Source organism: Diospyros lotus, chromosome 2, assembly GCF_014633365.1.
Source record: "Diospyros lotus cultivar Yz01 chromosome 2, ASM1463336v1, whole genome shotgun sequence".
NCBI lineage: Eukaryota > Viridiplantae > Streptophyta > Magnoliopsida > Ericales > Ebenaceae > Diospyros > Diospyros lotus.
In genome coordinates, this window is record NC_068339.1 from 44,692,834 (window position 1) to 44,711,607 (window position 18,774).

The window sequence follows — 18,774 nt, forward strand, 5'->3', positions numbered from 1 at the left end:
TTGAGCCTTCAATAGCTTCCGGCTGTATACACTCAAATTTTGGTAGCGGAGTTTGATCTGCCATCGGAATTGAATATTTCTTATGCATTATATTGACGTTAGAAGTATGTTACACTGTCTTGATATAATAGTCCATAATGCCTTCTAGGGTTTTATCAAGTTTGCGTTATCATTTTTGTGGCATCTTTGGTGCAACAGGTGCTAAATCCTATCGACGTTATCTGTTGGATAGATTAAACATGAAAAATAACTGTGTCACTAGTCTCATTGGGTTCAGAAGCATTCTTTAAAAGCATTACCAATAAGTGCAGTGGTGAAAAACTGGAATTGTTATTAAATCTGCATGTTTGCCAAACTGTCATGACCCCAAGGGCATTAGTTGTAATTGTTTCTTGTTTATATTTTTCTCAGTGTGTAGTTGTACTTGAGTTGTTAGTTTGTTAGTTGGGGTAAAAACTGCACAGCCTATAGATAGGCTGTTGAATGGAGAATAGGGGCTATTGATTAATTGAATGAACCATTCTGTTTTCTCTCTCACTCTTATCTCTTCCTTTCTGTCTGTCTAAACCCGTCCTTTCCTTCTCAACTTCTCCTTCTTTCTATTATGTTTTCTTCCCCATTTTGTTGTTGTTGTTCTTCTTCAAATTCCTCCAAAATTCCTATTCAAACCCCAGGGTTGTGACAATTGCTATTAGAGTCAATCAATCATCGGCTGTGATTACAACAATTATTGCTGTAAGAATTAAGGCAAAATTCATTTTCGGCTTATTTCCGATGCTTCTTTGCGGAGTAAGTCCCAATAGTTCTTGGTGCAATTCTTGGCCATGATTCCTACAAATTCTCTTAGCAATTAACTCTAGCGTTCTACGTAGCAACGCAAGGCCATGTGAGTTCCAACAATCATCGGCGATGATTCTGGCAATCCTTGGCAATTAGTTACGGGATTTGAAGCAGCGATTCTAACAATCCAGGCAAACTCAAGGAGCGACATCAGAGCCGGTGGTGCCACCCCTTCATGGAAGTGGATCAAAGCTTGGCTTGAGCAGCGACTTTCGAACGTTAACAGGCTAGCAAATGGGAATCAGTTGAGAAGTGATTTCAGGCAATCTCGGCGGATTCAAGATTCTGATGATTTCAAATGGGTCACGGCTTGGGTAGGTGAGCACGGGCAAGCAACTCTCGGTTGAATCTTGAAGGCGAAGCAGGAGGTAGTTTTGCGACGGTTAATTTCACTAATTCTCGGCTCAGATTTGAAGGTGTGTGACTGAGCAAGACTGACCCAGGATCGATTAGGTCATAAGAGGTTAATGAGAAGTCTTGGGCTTTCGACTTCTCTAGTTTGAGTGTTAATTTTTAGTGATTTGTTGTGAAATCCAAAGATTGAAACGCAAAATGATCCTTGGTTGAGGAGAGGGTGATGGCGAACATGTAGGCGCGACTTGAAGGTAGAAGTCGAGAGGTTGTTGGTCGGCAACAATTTCGATCAGTGGGGCATTTGGGGCCAAGTAGTAGTACGACTGAATTGAGCAATTCGTTTTTGACCTAGATTTCAACGGATTCCGTTTGATGTGGAATTAGATTGGTAGAACTTGAAGCTGCTAAGGAGGCATATTAGGTTTACTGGAAAGGTGATCGATTATTAGAAGTCGTAGGCAGAGTATAACTTGAAGTTGAAGGCAAATAAAACCCAAATTTTGGCGGATTCTGTTTGAGGTCGAATTAGGTTGGCAGAACTTGAAGTCGCTAAGGAGGTGGATTAGGTTTACTGAAACCAATTTTGATTTCCGAAGGGATCCTTAGAAGCTAGTTAAGAAGTTGTTAAGAGGTGAATTCTTAAGAATCGAACTATGGAGATGGTTGAAGGACTGCTTGGAAGTGCACTGTCAGGGGAGAAATCACTCAAGAAGGAATGGGCTGAAACAAGAAATCAATTCGCTACCCTCAAATGGAAGTTGGACGACTTGTTGATTCTATTTTCACAGAAATTTCAGCTTTCAGAAATAAAGGAAAGCTCTAGATCCACTATAGGACCAATTTGAGCAAGCATTGGAAACTCTAGATCCACGGAGTCAGCTCTCAGCATACCTAATGCTTCCAATTTGTAGACAGAGGATGAGTTAGCATTACATTAGGTCGGAGATGAGAGGTGCAATGAAGAATTCAATAATCTAAAGCAAGAAGGCTCTGTAAGGGATTATAATGTCAGGTTTGAGGAATTGAAAGCAGTGTTGCTCAAATCTCATCCGACCCTGAATGAGTTTTATTTTGTATCAAGATTCATTAATAGTCTTAACGATACGCCGAGGCCTATTGTGAAAATGACGTGTCCTGCCACGATACAACAAGTAGTGGAGAGGGCTAGGATGCGAGAGTGGGTGCTATAAGCTATTTACAAGTAGTGGAGAGGGCTAGGATGCAAGAGTGGGTGCTAGAAGCTATTTACAAAAAGTATGGGCTGCCACCTAAAAGTTATCTTAAGAGCAACCAACAGAATAAAGGTATTTCTATGGCTACCTCCCGTTTGTAGCAGGAAGTTGATGAACTTTCTAGAATGGATGAGAAATTCAAGAAGTAAAAGATACTCCGATTGATGATATCTCTAAGGAAGATGATGAAGTAAAAGATGTTGTGAACTCGAGAAAGGATATGATCACATCAACTTTGGATTTTGAAGAATTCAAGTCAGTTTCTCTTGGAAAAAGGGGTACTCCAATACCTGATGACAATACAAAGTTTGAGGATCTACAGAATAGAGCCAACGAGGAGGAGGAAGAAGCAATTAAAGAATGTCAACGTGTGGCAAAAGATTTTGTTGGTCTTTTAGTCTCTACCAAGGAAATCACAACTGATGATATTGTTGGATATTTTTTAGCCTTGAAGATGCAAAGGAGTTGGTGTTGATTTTAGTAGAGGAAAATAAAAGAGGTACTTAAAGAGAGCTTGAAATACCTGCTGAACAAAGAGATGCTGTTTCCTTTCTCATTCATCAAATAAAGCCAAGAAGGAGAAAGAAAAAAAGGCCAAAGCGAGTAAGAGAAAAGAACAAGAAAAGGCAAAGAAGAAATCAGATTGTGAAGGTTGGAATTGGATGAAGAGGGGTGTAAAAAAATATCTGAAAACCGGTGAACCGGATCAAACCGGATCGAACCGTGTCTTTTGGATTGGTTCAATGGTTAGATTCTGGTTCTAAAAAATTAAGAACCGATATATTTGGTTTGGTTATTGGTTTTTTTTTTTTTTTTCAAACCGTGGTTCGAACCGAATTGGAACCGATATTATACTTATATATATATTATAGTTTTTTGGATATATATATATACACACATACGCATAAATAGTATCACTTCCTAGGAAACTAGCGAGATTCACAAACTCTTTCATTTCTAGACTTTTATGCGCTATTGCTATACTAAATGGTCGATGTAATCTCATTTGATGAGGTAGTCTATGAATTATTTTGTTCTACTTTTACTTCAAGACTTGAATCATTAATGAAGTTATGGGTTTAATTTAATTAGTAAATTTGTTTGTAATTTTATATTTTGCGAAAATGTTTAGAAGCTAAATGTTAATTAGAATCGAAACCGGTCCAGTGTGACGGATTGGTCATGGTTTGGTTTTATATATGTAATGGTTTGGTTATGGTTCTTATTTTTTCGGAATTGTTAAAAATAGTTTGGTTACTGGATTCTTATAGAACTGGACCAATCTGAACCGTTGACACCCCCTATGAAGAACATGGTCATCAGCTGCAAGTTATTGGGGACAAGAACTTTCTCAAGGAGGGGGGAAATGTTATGACTCCAAGGGCATTAATTGTAATTGTTTCTTGTTTGTATTTTGCTTAGTGTGTAGTGGTACTTGAGTTGTTAGTTGGTTTGTTGGGTAATAACTGCACAGCCTATAAATAGGCTGTTGAATGGAGAATAAGGGCTATCGATTAATTGAATGAATCATTCTGTTTTCTCTCCCTCTTTCTTATCTCTTCCTCTCTGTCCGTCTAAACCTTCCTTTCCTTCTCAACTTCTCCCTCTTTCTGTTCTGTTTTCTTCTTCTTCTTCTTCTTCAAATTCCTCCAAAATTCCTATTCAAACCCTAGGGTCGTGACACAAACTTTCAAGTTTTAAAGAGTAATGACGATTAGAGATCAGGGACTTGGCTAGCTAGTGGGGAAGCAAGTTTTGTCTGTTATCCTGCATGGATGGTTGATTTTTTTACTTGTTTGTGCTTGTTTACATTGGCTGTAGAATCCATTTTTATGATCTTATTACCTCATATCCTAACTTATGTTGTCCTTCCCCCATCTTCTCCTGGTAGACTGATGGCAGTGTTCCAAACACACTAGTTATAGCAAACTGTGAAGTTGTGAAGCCCAGGGTTGCTGCTGCAGAGCACATATCTCAGGTTATGCATTATTGTATGCATATTTGGCCTTTCAGTTGTTATGATTTGATTATTCCCTATTGATTAAACCTTGTTGTATTTGGCCTTTCAGTTCAATGAAGAGGCACGCTCTCCTTTTGTAAAGAAGTTCAAAACAATCATTCATCCTGGAGAGGTACTTGTAACTTTTCAAAATGTTAATTTTATTTTGGTGTACTCGTTCCATTTTGTTTGTTCTTGGATTGTGAAATAGATTAGTTGAATGCTTGGATTCAGTTCTAAGTGGGATGTAATTTTAGATCCTTCTGTAAGTAATACATCTTATGCATTATAGAGTCCAGAAGACTTATACACTCATCTTTGCATCTCAAATGTAAAGAGTAACATCCTGACTCAGGGGTAAGGATACCTAACCTCAGGGTTGTGAGTTTCCTGACAATCTTGGGCCAGTGGGGAGTACGAGATATTTTCACATTTGGTAAGGGGGTGTGTTGACAGATATTGATTGGCAGTCTCAAAATTTTCTGTGGGATTATGATAGCTTAAATTAGGGATTGGGATTATTGAGATTGATTGGCATGGTTTGTACTTTGTACTGATTGTCTCTGTTAATCATTTTTCCTTTTTTTTTTTTTGGGTTCCAACTGCTTTTATACTGATTGATTTTGGTTTACATGCTCATTTAAAGTTTTAGAAGATTCATGTTACTGATCCAAAACAGTTGGGTGATGCTATGTTATTTCTTGCAACTTTGAGCTACATGATTATGTGTTTCTTTAAGGTTCATGCTACATGTATATTTTTATATTAAATCTTGCTCTTACAGATTACGTTCAATAATTTATTGTTTAAAACTGGTATATTATATTGTGATTTTCATGCAGTTTCTGATGTCTTGCTCGAGATTAGAGTGTTTGTAATTCATGGTTTTACTTGGCATGTTATTGTCCAAAGCTGATATTTGAGTTGCACATTGTGTCTGTTTTAAGGTTCAAGCTCCAGTCTAAATTATTTTACGAAAAGCCTCTTTTGTCTGTTTGAGTAATGGCAATGGTTTTTTGAAACTGATATACTATACTGCGATTTTATTAGTTTTTATATATTTTGATTGAATTTCTTGTGTTTCTCATTCATTAATTTATTTCTACGGTTAAACCTAGAGGGAAAGTGTACTGGGTAAAGTGTTAGAAGATTAATGATGCTGATTCAAAATAGTTGGTGATGCTACTGGGATTCATTTTAATATTTGAGTTGCACAACTATTTGTAATTTAGGGTTCATGCTATGTTCTTAATTGTTCAAAAAGCCCTGTTCAGTCACAGATTTTTCTTTTCATTTTTGAGTAAATAATGTTCAGATCTATTATATTGGTCAGTCACAGATTTTTAATGTTTTTTGCTTTGAATCAGTGTCTTTATCATTCATGTTTTGATTTGGCACACAAGTGGCAAGTAGCTCGATTTGTCTTGTGTTATGAGAGAAGTAGAAAACTCTCTTTGGTTGAGCTATGTGGCTGATTTTCAGTTTCAGCATATGTTTTGTTCGAGCATGAAAGGGGAGGAAAATTATTCTGGTAGCTATGCTCTCTAAGGCGCTAGTGTTCAAGAATAATCATTAAACATATTGGAAAAAAATTATGTTTCTTTCTCATATTATATTGCTTGCCAAGCTGAGTATTTGTGGGAATGTCACCTACATGGCATTTTGTATTATCCCTTTTCAGTAGTAGTGATGGCAACTGACAGACCATTCTTCACGGGTTGCAGTATCCAGATTTATTAATGAGCTGTTTTTGTCTTTTTGGCTTGACATTATAAAGTATGTTCTTTAGGGTGAACTCCTGACGGTTTATTTTTAAAATTCATGGATGTTCTTATAATAGTTGATTGTCTGTTGGTTGTTGTTGTTTGGGTGAGCTGTTGTTTTTTTGCTGATTGTCTGTTGGTTTGTTTTTATTTATATTTTTTGATTTGTGTCACCCAAACTGGAAAATTACTGTATGAAATGATATCTTACTGATAGAACTTCCCTTTCATTTGTACAAGACCTGAGTTTGATGTATCTGCAGGTCAATCGGATCAGAGAGCTCCCACAGAGTAGCAAGATAGTGGCGACACACACCGACAGTCCAGATGTATGGCTGTTATTATGCTTATCTGTTTTATCTTTTCCCTCTATTTTGAAATTTATAAAGCCAGTGAAGCTGTATGTTGTTGAAATTTTCTATTCTTTCAAGTAGGTTCTCATTTGGGATGTTGAGGCTCAACCTAATCGTCATGCTGTTTTGGGAGCTCAAGATTCTCGTCCAGACTTGGTCTGTCTTGTTAAAGAACTGTAGATTTGGATTCTTTGATTTATATTGTCTTCAGCTACCCATTGATTTTGCTTTCATTACTTTGTTCCTTTTGTTATCCTTGTAACATTTTAACTGAATCATGTGCAGGTACTGTCTGCTCACTAGCTTTGTGTTTTCTCATTTACTTTTGAATCTTAGGACATTTGAAACTTATTTTGATATTCTAGAACATTTCTTGACTTTTTTCTTTGCTAGCATTGCATCTTTAAATGGACTGTTGGATTATTTTATATGCTTGAACTATCTTGCAGATACTGACCGGGCATCAGGACAATGCAGAATTTGCTCTTGCAATGTGCCCAATTGAACCTTTCGTGCTCTCTGGTGGTAAGAATTTCATATTTCATTATTTTATTGCTTTTAGATGTCAAGTCTCTAAAATGAGAGTCGAACAAGTCGGGAATTCTAGAATATCCGAGAGAGAGGTGAGAGGTTTGGAGGGAGAATTTGAAAGAAGGGAGAATTTGAGAGAGAGAGAGAGAGAATTCTGTTATTACTCACATGAATTCCATCATCATACATCTTAGCCTTATATAGGCTCTTCCTTTTGGCTAACAACCTAACCAAGGGGCACAATTGACAATGCAACAACTAACTAATATAGTTGGCTAATGCCTTATCGACCACAAATTTCAGAATTGCCCTTGGATTGTGAGATTCCTCTCCCCTTAAAAACAATTCTTGTCCTCAAGAATTTAGAGTAGGCTAATAGCTCTTGGGAATTGCTTTAGCAGTTTTGGGAGCTACTCCCTAGTTGTATGGTCTGGTTGCATGTGTGACCATTGTACCAACATCTGGGTCAAGAGGGCTGCACCGTGGTAGATCACCCTTTTATCTAGAATGGCCCGAGGCTTAAGAGCTTCTTCTAGATCTTCGCCCACAGTTGGTAGGTTTTGGTTAGTAGGGGCATTAGGTTTAATAGATTTCTTCAGTAATGAAACATGGAACACGGGGTGAGTGTTGATCCCCGTTGGCAATTGCAACTTATAAGCCACCTTCTCCACTTTTGATTCTATGGGATAGGGGCTAAAGTACTTAGGGCTGAGTTTGGAGCCAGGTGTGGCTGTAGGAATCTTTTCACCTTAAGGTAAACCTTGTCACCCACATTGAAAGACCTGTCAGTCCTCCGTCTATTTGCTTTCTGCTTCATCTTGTTCTGTGCTGTGGACAATTCCTTCTTCAGTATAGTTAGCATCTCTTGCCTCTGTTGCAAATATTATTCCACAATAGTTATGGAGGTTGTGGAACTAGATATTGTTGGCAATAGGGGAGGCCAGTAACCAAACATTGCTTTGAAGGGGCTTTTTTTTAATGGCACTGTGGAAATTGGAATTATACCACCATTGTGCTAAAGACAACCACCTCAAATATGCTTCGAGGCATTGGTTGACCCTCTCAGTTTGGCCACTTATTTGCGGATGATAGGCAGTCGATATATGCAACCCCACTCCTAAATTAAACAATTCCTGCCAAAAATTGCTAGTAAAGATTTTATCCTTGTTAAACACAATAGATTTAGGCACCCCATAAAGTCTTACCACTGACTCTAAGAATGTCCTTGCCATTTCCTGAGCTGAAAAAAGGTGTGTGAGGCTGATAAAGTGTGCCAACTTAGTTAGTTGATCCACCACTACTAGTATTACGTCCTTCCCTTTGGATTTGGGTAGTCTCTCAATAAAATTCATGGAAATTTCCTCCCATGCCTACTCAGGAATAGCTAGTGGTTGCAATAGGCCTAGATAAGCCACTTGCTCATGTTTACAACGTTGGCAGGTTGGATAAGAAAGCACAAACTTCACCACATCTTTTTTGTTGTTGTTGTTGTTGTTTCGGCTAGAAAACAATTGTCCCACCTTATGATATGTAGCCCTTATTCTTGAATGACCACCCAATAGGGAGCAATGTAGTGTCTTTAGGATCCTGTCCTTCAAGGCTTTATCATCTCCTACCACTAGCCTTCCATTGAATCTCACTAAGCTATTGGAGAGTGAGTAACCTGGGCTCCTGTGGGATGCATAGTTAGTTGGGTCATAAGATCCTTCAACCATTCAATCTGATCATAACTCCATGCTATCTCCTTAACCCACTCAGGCATCACTACGGTTATAGCTTGATAGTTGCACTTTTTTTCCCTCTGGGATAGAGCATCTGCCACTACATTCTTATTTCCCTTACAATAGAGAATAGTGTAATCTAGCCCAATTAACTTTGAAACCCCCTTCCTTTGCAAGTGTGTATGTAACCTTCCTTGAGATAGAAATTGTAGACTTTCATGATTTGTTTCGATTATGAAAGGGTTCCCCTTCAAGGTAGTGTCTCCTTTTATTTGTTGCCCCCAATACTGCTAGTAATTCCTTATCATAAACACTCAGTCCAAGGTGCTTTGGAGCTAAAGCGTGACTAATATAAGCTAGGGGCCTACCTTGCTGCATAAGCATCACCCCTATCCCACTTTCACAAGCATCAGTCTCCACTCCTTCACTAGTAATGTGATGCCATCGGTGATGACAATGACGGCGATTTCCCTCGCCTTTTCTCTCCTCATTTTCCTTTGTTGTCATCGTCACCTCTTACTTTCAAGGGAAAAAAAGGAGGCAATAGTGGCAGATTTTCTCCAATTTGGAGTGGCAATTGGTGTGAGGTGGAAGCTTCCAAGGGTGGAGATGGCAAAGAGGGTGATTGAGGTGGCGAGGATGGGCTTCTTGATGGTTGTGCCCCTTGTTAGCAATTTGGCGAACGGGAAAAATTCGGGACGATAAAAGTACGAGTATTATTCGGTTTGATATATTTTAAATACGGTCAAAAATTCGATCAAACATTCATCATTCGAAAATATTCGGCAAAGACTTAATTCGTGTTTAATACGTTTCAATTGAATAAATTCCGCAATAAAAATTCGGCATATTATATATATATACACACACAAACATATTCCTAATAAATAAGAAAACAACTCATTAAACACAAAAAAATAATTTTATATTTTCACCGATGTTACAAAATAAGAATTGTTAAAACGATGACAGAGAGAGGAAAGTTATGTATGAGATGAATGAATAATAATATTCATTAGTATTTAAAAAAAACTAAAGGAGATGTGGGTGGAATTGGAAAGTGGGAACGGGAAACCAAGAGACATATTTCTTTAGTGTTGATAATAAATGTATTAAATAATAGAATCATCATGAGCCATTAGCCATAATAATAATAAAAAAACCTTACTATCAGAGTTTGCTGCACATGGCCTTATGAGCAGGCAACTAATTATTCAGCCGAATTTTTAAAAATTCGGCTGATATGCGTTTTATACTTCTTAAATTTAAAATACACGAATTAATTCGAATATTTTAAAAATATGCAAGTATAATACTTTTGATAAAAATACGGAATAATTCGGCGAATTGCTAACAAGGGTTGTGCCCATGCAATCAGTGGTGGAAGGCATAAAATCTGGGGTGCAATGAATCAAAGATTGCAGCAGCCATAGCTACAGCCATGAGTTGGGCTTGTCTTTGATTTCTTTGTAATTGCAGGAAGCAAAAACTCGTCTAAGAAGAGTCTAGGTGGTTAGAATAGCCTAAAGAACAATGCAGGAATGATGTTTTTGGACTTTGTGAGTAACACCCTGCTCTCTTAGGCATGTTATTGTTCTAAAATAAAGGGAGGGGTTTTTTCTTTTTTACACACACACACACACACACATACACATATACGTGGGTACCCTATTTATTGTAGTTTATTCTCCTTATTTTATAGAAACATACATGGTGCATGGTTCTAGGATTGAACCTAATAATTGGAATTGAATATACTTGTACTGGATATTAAGAATAAACTATTCATGTCACCATACATATCACACACATCAAGCACTTTCACAGAAATAATTGTTACAAAGCACATGTATCACTTAAAGTGAGTCAATTAGTAAATAAGCAGGCATTTCTCCTATTCTTGAACCTTCTCATTTCCTTTGGAGGTATTTGGACTACTTGGTATGTCGAATAGCCAACAAACGATGAAAGCACTTAGTGATGCCCTCAATATCCATGTCTTATGACTAAGGGGTTGCAAAAATGCCGATTCATTTATCAATTGAACCTACATGATGGTTCAAGGTAAAAACACAATTCTCCCATTGATAATGACATGGCCATGTATGCATGTTCAATACAAAACTTTTAAGCACATTCGTCAACACACCAACAATTTGGGGCGAATATGCAATTTCATGAAGTCAAATATGCATTAAATGCTAAATAAGTGGTCACATATGCAATAAAAAATAACTTGTTCTCGGTAACATTTGAATGAAATTTGGGGGCAAAAATGTAATTTTCTTCAAATATATTTGGGTAAAAGTATAATAAAACATAAATTTTGGGGTGAAAGCATCAGCTTTCAAAGTTTAGAAACGTTTTGAAATTGTGCCAGCCTCACCCCTGGTTTTTGAAAATTGCACCTGCACCCTTTTTCTTCTTTGGTAGTTGCTTTCGCCACCCTTAGATCGATTTGTTTGCCACCAATGTCATTCTGCCAGCTTTGTTGATCATCCCTTTCCGTCCAATTGATTAATTCATAGCAATTTTGGATCAAATTTGTAATGAACATAAGATTTTGATATGATAGTACAAATTATTGATTTCTTGCCATTTTTGGTTTAATTTGGCTGGTTTTCTCCCAACCTTCCTCCCATTTGTGGTTTTAAGATGAACTAAATCGGATTTACACAAGATTGAAGCAACAATTTGATCGATTCAAGGTTTTACCCAATGGTTGTTTGGTGTTTCTAAGTTTTTCCGCTGTTTCGTTTTTTTTTTTTTTTTTTGGGGGGGGGGGGGGGGGGGGGGGTTGAATTAAGCTCACCCAAAAATTAAAAAAATCTTGTAGAAATAAAAGCCAAGTCGGCCAACTACCTATGTCCACCACCTTAACTCCTTGTTAAGGATGTTCACAACTTACTATTTACTTTTTGTGGGGTTAGCTGGAACCGTTACACAGCTTTTACGGGATCAGCTGGAAGCATTACACAGCTTTTGTGGGATCAGCTGGAATCGTTACACTCAGCTTTTGCGGGATCAACTGGAACCTTACAATCAGCTTTTGCGGGCTTAGCTGGAACCATTTGCAGCTTAAAGAAGCTAAGAAGTGATTGGACCACTAAGAGAAGCTTTTACAATTAAGCACTCAACTAAAGACAAAACTTCTCTCAAAGAATCAGAGAATTGAAAAGATTTACAATAAAGAGTACTCTCTCTCTAATTGTAGTTTATAAGGATGTAGATTTGTAAGCTTGCATGCTTTGAGACTTTAGATAAAATGTTCAAATCTGCATTCTCATTTGTCTTGAGTCTCTACTGCCTTTATATAGCTTTTCCCTCTTTGATGCAATTGGCTTGTTGTCCAATGGGTAAAAGTTTCACCCTTTTTTTTCCTAAAATTTTTGAGGTATTATGTTGTGGAGTGCTGAAATTTAATGAGAAATAGAGCTAGAGTAGGATGGATGGAGAGGTTGCTTGGCCTTTGATGGAGAAGATGACAGATCTGCAAGGTATAGCGGCGACAACGGTGAAGAACCAGCAACAATGATGAGACTGATGAAGATGCTGATGCATAGTGCACAAGGATTGGACAAGGCAGTGTTGTGCAGTGGGACTTGATGGTGGAGAGATGGCTGGAGCTGGTGAGGCTTGTAGAGATCGAGGAAGAGGAGTGTGTAGCGACAGAGATGCAAATGGTGATGATGGGTTTGTCAATCCAATTGTGAGGATTGACCCATGCTAGTGATTGGTAACTGGCAAGAGCAAGAGTTTTGGTTTTCTCCATGGTTGGAGAAGAGGATGACCGTCAAAGAATTAGTCACTGCTGGATAAGGATTGTTGCTGCTGCCACCACTGCTGTGCTGCTACCAAAGAAGGAGAACCCAAATGGCCGTTTAAAGGCTGTTTGTGCCAAATTGACAGGAGGGCTAATGTGGCCCTTAATTTGAAAGTAGGAGGGCTTCATTGGCCCTTTTGCAAGTTTATTTCTCTCTTCATACTTTGTTTTTTGTGCTGTTTACTTTGGATATTTCCTGGTTTGAAGTTTTGTAGTGAAAGTACTGCTGTTGCTGTCTACTTTCTTGCTAGATTGCGATGGGACTTTGTAAGCTCAACCCTATTTATTATGAGGACAAAGTTGGTCTGATGCTAATTGATATGACATCAACTTGAAAAAGTAGGTATTTTTTGGGTTATATAAGTTAGCTACAAAGCTATATTAGAAATTGTTGATCTACTTTATATTGCTTGCTTATGTTTTATTCTATATCGTTGACATACATGAAAGAATAGGGTTACTTTTAAGACCGTCTACATGGCAGCTTCTCTTGGAGGCACCCACTCCATACCGAAGGAGCATTCTTTGACCTATCTTATACTTTGGATGTGCTAATTTTATTTCTAGGAAAGATCCATATGGATATTCTTTATTTACTTTTGTAGTCTTTTGGCAGAGGGGACAGAGTTTAGCTTATTTTTGGCTTTGGGTGTTAGATAGGGGTGGTAATCCCCTTTGTAGATTGTCTTTGGTGTCTCCACTAAGATTTAAGTTGATAATTACCTGCTTTTAGGTTCGGATATATGTCTAATCAGGAATTTCCTCATGTCAGGGAAGGATAAGTCGGTGGTTTTGTGGAGCATTCAGGATCATATCTCTAGCTTGGCTGCAGATCCGGGACCCTCGAAGTCCCAATTTGGTGTTTCCGGCGTCAAAAGCATCACAAAGGTTGGTGTGGGTAATGATAAACCTGTAGAGAGCCCTACTATTGGACCTCGAGGTACTTACCTAGGGCATGGGGACACTGTTGAAGATGTTCAGTTTTGCCCTTCAAGGTAGCTGTCACTACTATAATCATATGCCCTAATATTATAAGGGGACACTGATATTATCACCTCATTTAAGGTCTACAGTTGGAGGTTAGATATGCCAATAAATTTTTATTGTTACAATATTAAATAATTTGCTAGGAATTGCTTGTATTAAGTAGTTTAGTCATTTCTAAGAAGAAAGCAAAGAATCTTTTTCCTGTTTGCTGATTCTTTTTTCTGCTTTAACTTGAAATTCAGTGAGATGCTATTCTCTGTTAGTGCACTGTTGTGACATTGTGCCTTTTCTGTGTTGAAGTGCTGAAGAGTTCTGCAGTGTCGGTGATGATTCTTGCCTTATACTATGGGATGCAAGAACGGGCTCTAGTCCAGTCGTCAAGGTTTTCATCTTAATTTCATTCTATACGTTTGACAGTGTATATATATATATATATGTATATAAATGAATTACATTCGAGTGCATCAAATGGCTGTCTGTTCTAATAAATTGAGTACTTGTCTTGGTACTAGTCTTCTTTGATGCTGTATACATCTTTTGATAAACCTATAGGAGTAACTAGAAACTTATAGTCATGGTGCTTGCATAACATGTAGTCTGAGGAAATTATTATCTATTCTATTTATCTGTTTTCTTTACTATTTTACTCTGAAGTTCTGCATGCATATGAACTCTTGCACCCAATCTCTCTATATGGATATACACGTGTATGCATGGAGGGGTTGATTAAGAAAGAGTTGTACAATAAAGTTGGAGTGCTCGGATAGAGCTTTTTTTACCTCTATTCTGAAAGGTTCCATGCTGAGGAGTGCGCGCGTGCAAAAGTGATGTCTCTGGTGTTGGCTGATAACTGTTGTTAGAATATTGAATGGTTATCTTATGCAATTTTAAATAGTCATTTCCACATTTCATGAAGATTTTTTCCTTTTTTTTGTGTTTTGGCGGTAAAAATTCACGTGTATGCAGAATTGCAGAGTGAAATAGTGAGAAAAGTCACATAAATGGAGGGCAAGCTTTGCTAGCAATGCTAAGCCTGCTTGCTCCTTTTGTGACTGGAAGCTTATGGTTTTGAGTTGTAGAAGCTGTCTCTTTGAAGAAAACAGCTAGGGAAGGTTGTGTACAATTTACGAATTCCAGTTAGCTTCATCTGATGAATGCCTTTCAAATCCGTTTTTTATATCGACATATATATTCTATTTATCAAGGAAGTCACGATTACCTTTCAAATCCGTTTTATATTGACATATATTTTCTATTTATCAAGGAAGTTTGGATTAGTTGGTGTCGTACATGATGCTATTATTGTAAAATCTCTTTGAATGGCTTTAAAATTTAGGTTTTATTTTGTCAATTTTTTTATTTATTAGGGGAGATTAGATGGTAATATATGAGAAGCCATAATATTAAATGTATTTAATTCATATTTTGGATTAGTAATATAATAATGGTGCATAGGTGATAAGGTGTTTAGGTGATAGGGATTAGTAATAGAATATATTTGATCCTAAAACAACTTAGGATTCGTTTATTTTATATTTTATTTTCCATTATTTTTTGTAGTACTATTGTAGCAGAATTCTACATTTAATTTTTAGTAGGATTCTATTTATTTTTCTATATAGATGGATGAATGATCAATAGAAAAACTCATGTTTGATGATACTGAATATAGGAAGATTTTGAGTTTTCTTCTCTCTTTGTACCTTATTCTTCTCCGCTTCTCCTCTCTCATTGTTTCTTATTCTTCCCTTTTCTCTCAAGATTTATTTTTCTTTGTCTCTTTCTTCTTTTTGTCCTATCAACTGTTTTCTTGCCCCTAGAGTTTGCATCAATTTTGGAATCATGGATGGTTATGAGAGGGTAAATTGGGTTCTGATATGAAAATTTGATGTGAAAATGAGCGGCAATCAACTGGAGGAGAAGAAAGAGATGAGGAAGGAGTAGAAATGGAAGAGAAGAAGAATGAGAGAGGGGGAAGAGAAAGAATAAAAATCACAGAAGGAGGTTCACTAAGAGAGAGAGAGAGAGAGAAGAAATCTTGGAGAGTTTTCTTTTCATTGTTCGCCTATTTGTGAACACCACATCAAGTCTTAATCCCACTACATGGGGTTCAATTACATGAATTCTACCTTGCCAATTATTTCTATTTATGATCTTATTTTTTGTAAAGTCCTTGTAACTTATATCATATATAAGAGTCTCACACCAAGCTTATTTTGGTTTTCCTCAACCTCTTTGGTGAAAAACTTGTTGGATTCCGTCCATTCCTCATAGGAGCCTCTATTAATCTTTTCTCACATGGCTAAACGATCTTAATCATTTCTCATACATCTTATCTTCAATAGGAACCACTCCAATCTTATTGTGAATAACCTCTTTTGTGATTTTATCTTTTCTTCTATGGACACGCATTCATAGTGATATTTGCATCTTGGTTACACTCATGTTTTTCACACATTGGTGCTTTATTGCCCCCATTTTGTGCCGTATAACAAATTTGATCTTACAACAGTTTTATAAAATTTTCCTTTTAACTTTAACAAAATCTTAATTAAAAAACACTGAATGAAGTTCTCTATTTTAACCATCCTTCTTTAATTCTATGGGTAACATAACATCTTCATTAATCTCTCCCATATTTTTGGATGATTGATCTAGGCTATTTGAACTGATTTTTTCTTGGGGTTACTTGCTTTTCATGTTTCACCATAGCCTCATCCACATTTGTATTTTTACTAAATTTGCATTCCATATATTCGGTTTTCAACATGCTTAACTTAAATCATTCTAAAATGTTCCTCCATATCTTGAATTTAGTATTTGTGCTTTCTTTTGTCTCATCCACCAAGACAATGTCCTTTGCAAATAGCATACACCAAGTCAAGCATGTCTGAATATTTTAGTTAGTTCATCCATTATTATGGAAAATAGGTAAGGATTTAGTTAGAGAAAAAAGGTAGGTTTAGGGCAGATCCTTGATTTACATCCAATTTTAATTGGAAAAGGATCAGTATCTCCAGGATCTTCTAACATGTATTTCTGCTCCATGATACATGTTTTTCTTAACCTGTATCTAAGGAATCTAAGATCCCCCACTAGATTCTATAAACTTTGTCATAGCTTTTTCTAAATCTTTAATAACCAAATGTAAATCTTTATATATATATATATCTTTATATCTTTCCATTAGTCATCTTTATATATATATAGACATATAATTGGTTTCTCTTCTTAATCTTTATTCAATCACTTTTGCCCAAAGTTTCGTACTGTGGCTCATTAGCTTAATTCCTTAATAATTTCCACCACTTCAAACATCTCTTTCATTATTATTATTATTATAAATAGGTACCAAAGGGCTCTTCCTTCGCTCATTTGGGATCCGTTTTTATTTAAGAATCAGATTAAATAACTTTATTAGTTGGAAAATGCCCTCTTCTCTCATTCAATTCCATGACTCTAATAGGATATTATTTGGTCCAACTGCTTTACCATTCTCCATCTTTTTGAATGTTTGCTTTATTTCGTTTGGACATATACGTTTATAGAATGTGTAATCTGCATCTTCTTCAAAGTTACTAAGATGACCTAACATAATGCTTGTTTTTTCACCTTTATTGAGTATCTTTGAGAAATACTCCTCCCATCTCTTTTGGATTGCCCTCTCACTTATAAGTGCTTTTTGGTTTTTGTCTTTTATGCATTTTACTTGGCTTAGATCCCTTATTTTTCTTTGTCTTGCCTTTGTATATATCTCTTATCCTAATTCTTATTTCAAGTCGTCGGTATAAATTTTTATAAGCTTTTGACCTTGCTTTATTAGCCTGCCTTTTTTTTTTGCTTCTTTTTTGCCAAAATATACACATTTAGGTTTTTCATTATAACAATAAGGTTTTTTTCTCAAGTTCTCTTCTATTTCATTTTTTCTTATATCTTTTCATTCCACTGCCAAGACTCTTTTTTGTTTTCAGGCTTTGCCTTTGACTCTCATAGAATAATTTTTGTTGTATTTCAAATAATAGTAGTCAATTTAATTCACATTTGGCTGGCCTCTCCTTCTATAGTCCAATCTCTTCTGCCACACTTTTTTCCTTGAAAACAGTTTGTTTTTTACCTTTTAATCCCAATATCTGATTCTTGGCCTTTGTTTTGTATAATTTTTCTATACTTTTTGATATGGACATCAATGGCCATAAGAATATGTTAAGTGGTTAGGCATTCTCCTTGTATGACTTCACAATCCTGACACCATAAGTGGTCTTCTTGTCTCATAAGAAAGTAGTCTATTTGAATAGATGATAAGCCATTTTCATATGTGATCAAGTGTTTATCCCATTTCTTTCCCAGTGTTTTTCTATGATGAGTTCATATGCTGTGGCAAAATTCAAAATAGCTTGACTCATTATTCTTTCTTGAAATCCATAGCCCCTGTGTACATCTCTATACCCATACCCTTCTCTACCCATATGATCTTTTTAAGTCACCTCCTATAATGATCTTCTCTCTTTATGTATTTCTTGTATTGACCCCTCTAAATCTTCTCAAAATTTTGCCTTCATCTCCTATGTTAACCCAACTTATGATGCCTTTCTCTCCTATTCTAACCATAAGTTTCTCAATTTCCCCAGAAGAAGAAGAAAATGAACGCCATCCCGACTTGCGGTGGCATGTTGGCAGCCTAGTTTAAGATGCTGTATAAAGAAAGTAATTTTTTTGGGCTAAGTCAGATCGACAAAGATAATAACTGACAGGGCTTTTATATAGAAGTACTTTTGTACATTTATATGCAGTTATTTGATATTTCTTTTGAGCTACATATTGTCACACCCTCGGGTTGAGCTAGGGTATGAAAAGGGAATTGGGAAGATTAAGAGAAGAATTTTGGGGGAAGAGTTCAGATGGAAGAGAGAGGAAAATCAAGAACAGGGAGAATGTTTGAGAGAAAGGGAGAGAGATAATAGACAAGGGAGAGAGAGATAACGTAGAATATTCAATTCATTTCTCAACATGCCCTTCCATCCTACAGCTGTCGCTTATTTATATCCTCACAGCCCCACATGTACAGTACAACTGTAATCATAACCACCTATAGCTAAGGGTAAATATCTATAACAGAAAAGAAAATTACAAATACCACCCTGGGAACGTGATAGATATATCTGTAGTTATGC

General features: G+C 36.6%; 1 protein-coding gene across 1 annotated transcript in view; it reads left to right on the forward strand.

Annotated features, from left to right (window-relative positions):
• The window catches only part of LOC127795066 (WD-40 repeat-containing protein MSI4-like), a 37,559-nt gene that overhangs the window by 804 nt on the left and 17,981 nt on the right, over window positions 1–18,774 (forward strand). Inside the window, exons 3-9 of the mRNA XM_052326509.1 lie at window positions 4,318–4,404; window positions 4,496–4,558; window positions 6,452–6,517; window positions 6,623–6,697; window positions 6,991–7,066; window positions 13,389–13,611; window positions 13,904–13,985. Of these exons, the coding sequence (XP_052182469.1) occupies window positions 4,318–4,404; window positions 4,496–4,558; window positions 6,452–6,517; window positions 6,623–6,697; window positions 6,991–7,066; window positions 13,389–13,611; window positions 13,904–13,985 (672 nt within the window). The remainder of the gene's footprint in view (window positions 1–4,317; window positions 4,405–4,495; window positions 4,559–6,451; window positions 6,518–6,622; window positions 6,698–6,990; window positions 7,067–13,388; window positions 13,612–13,903; window positions 13,986–18,774) is intronic.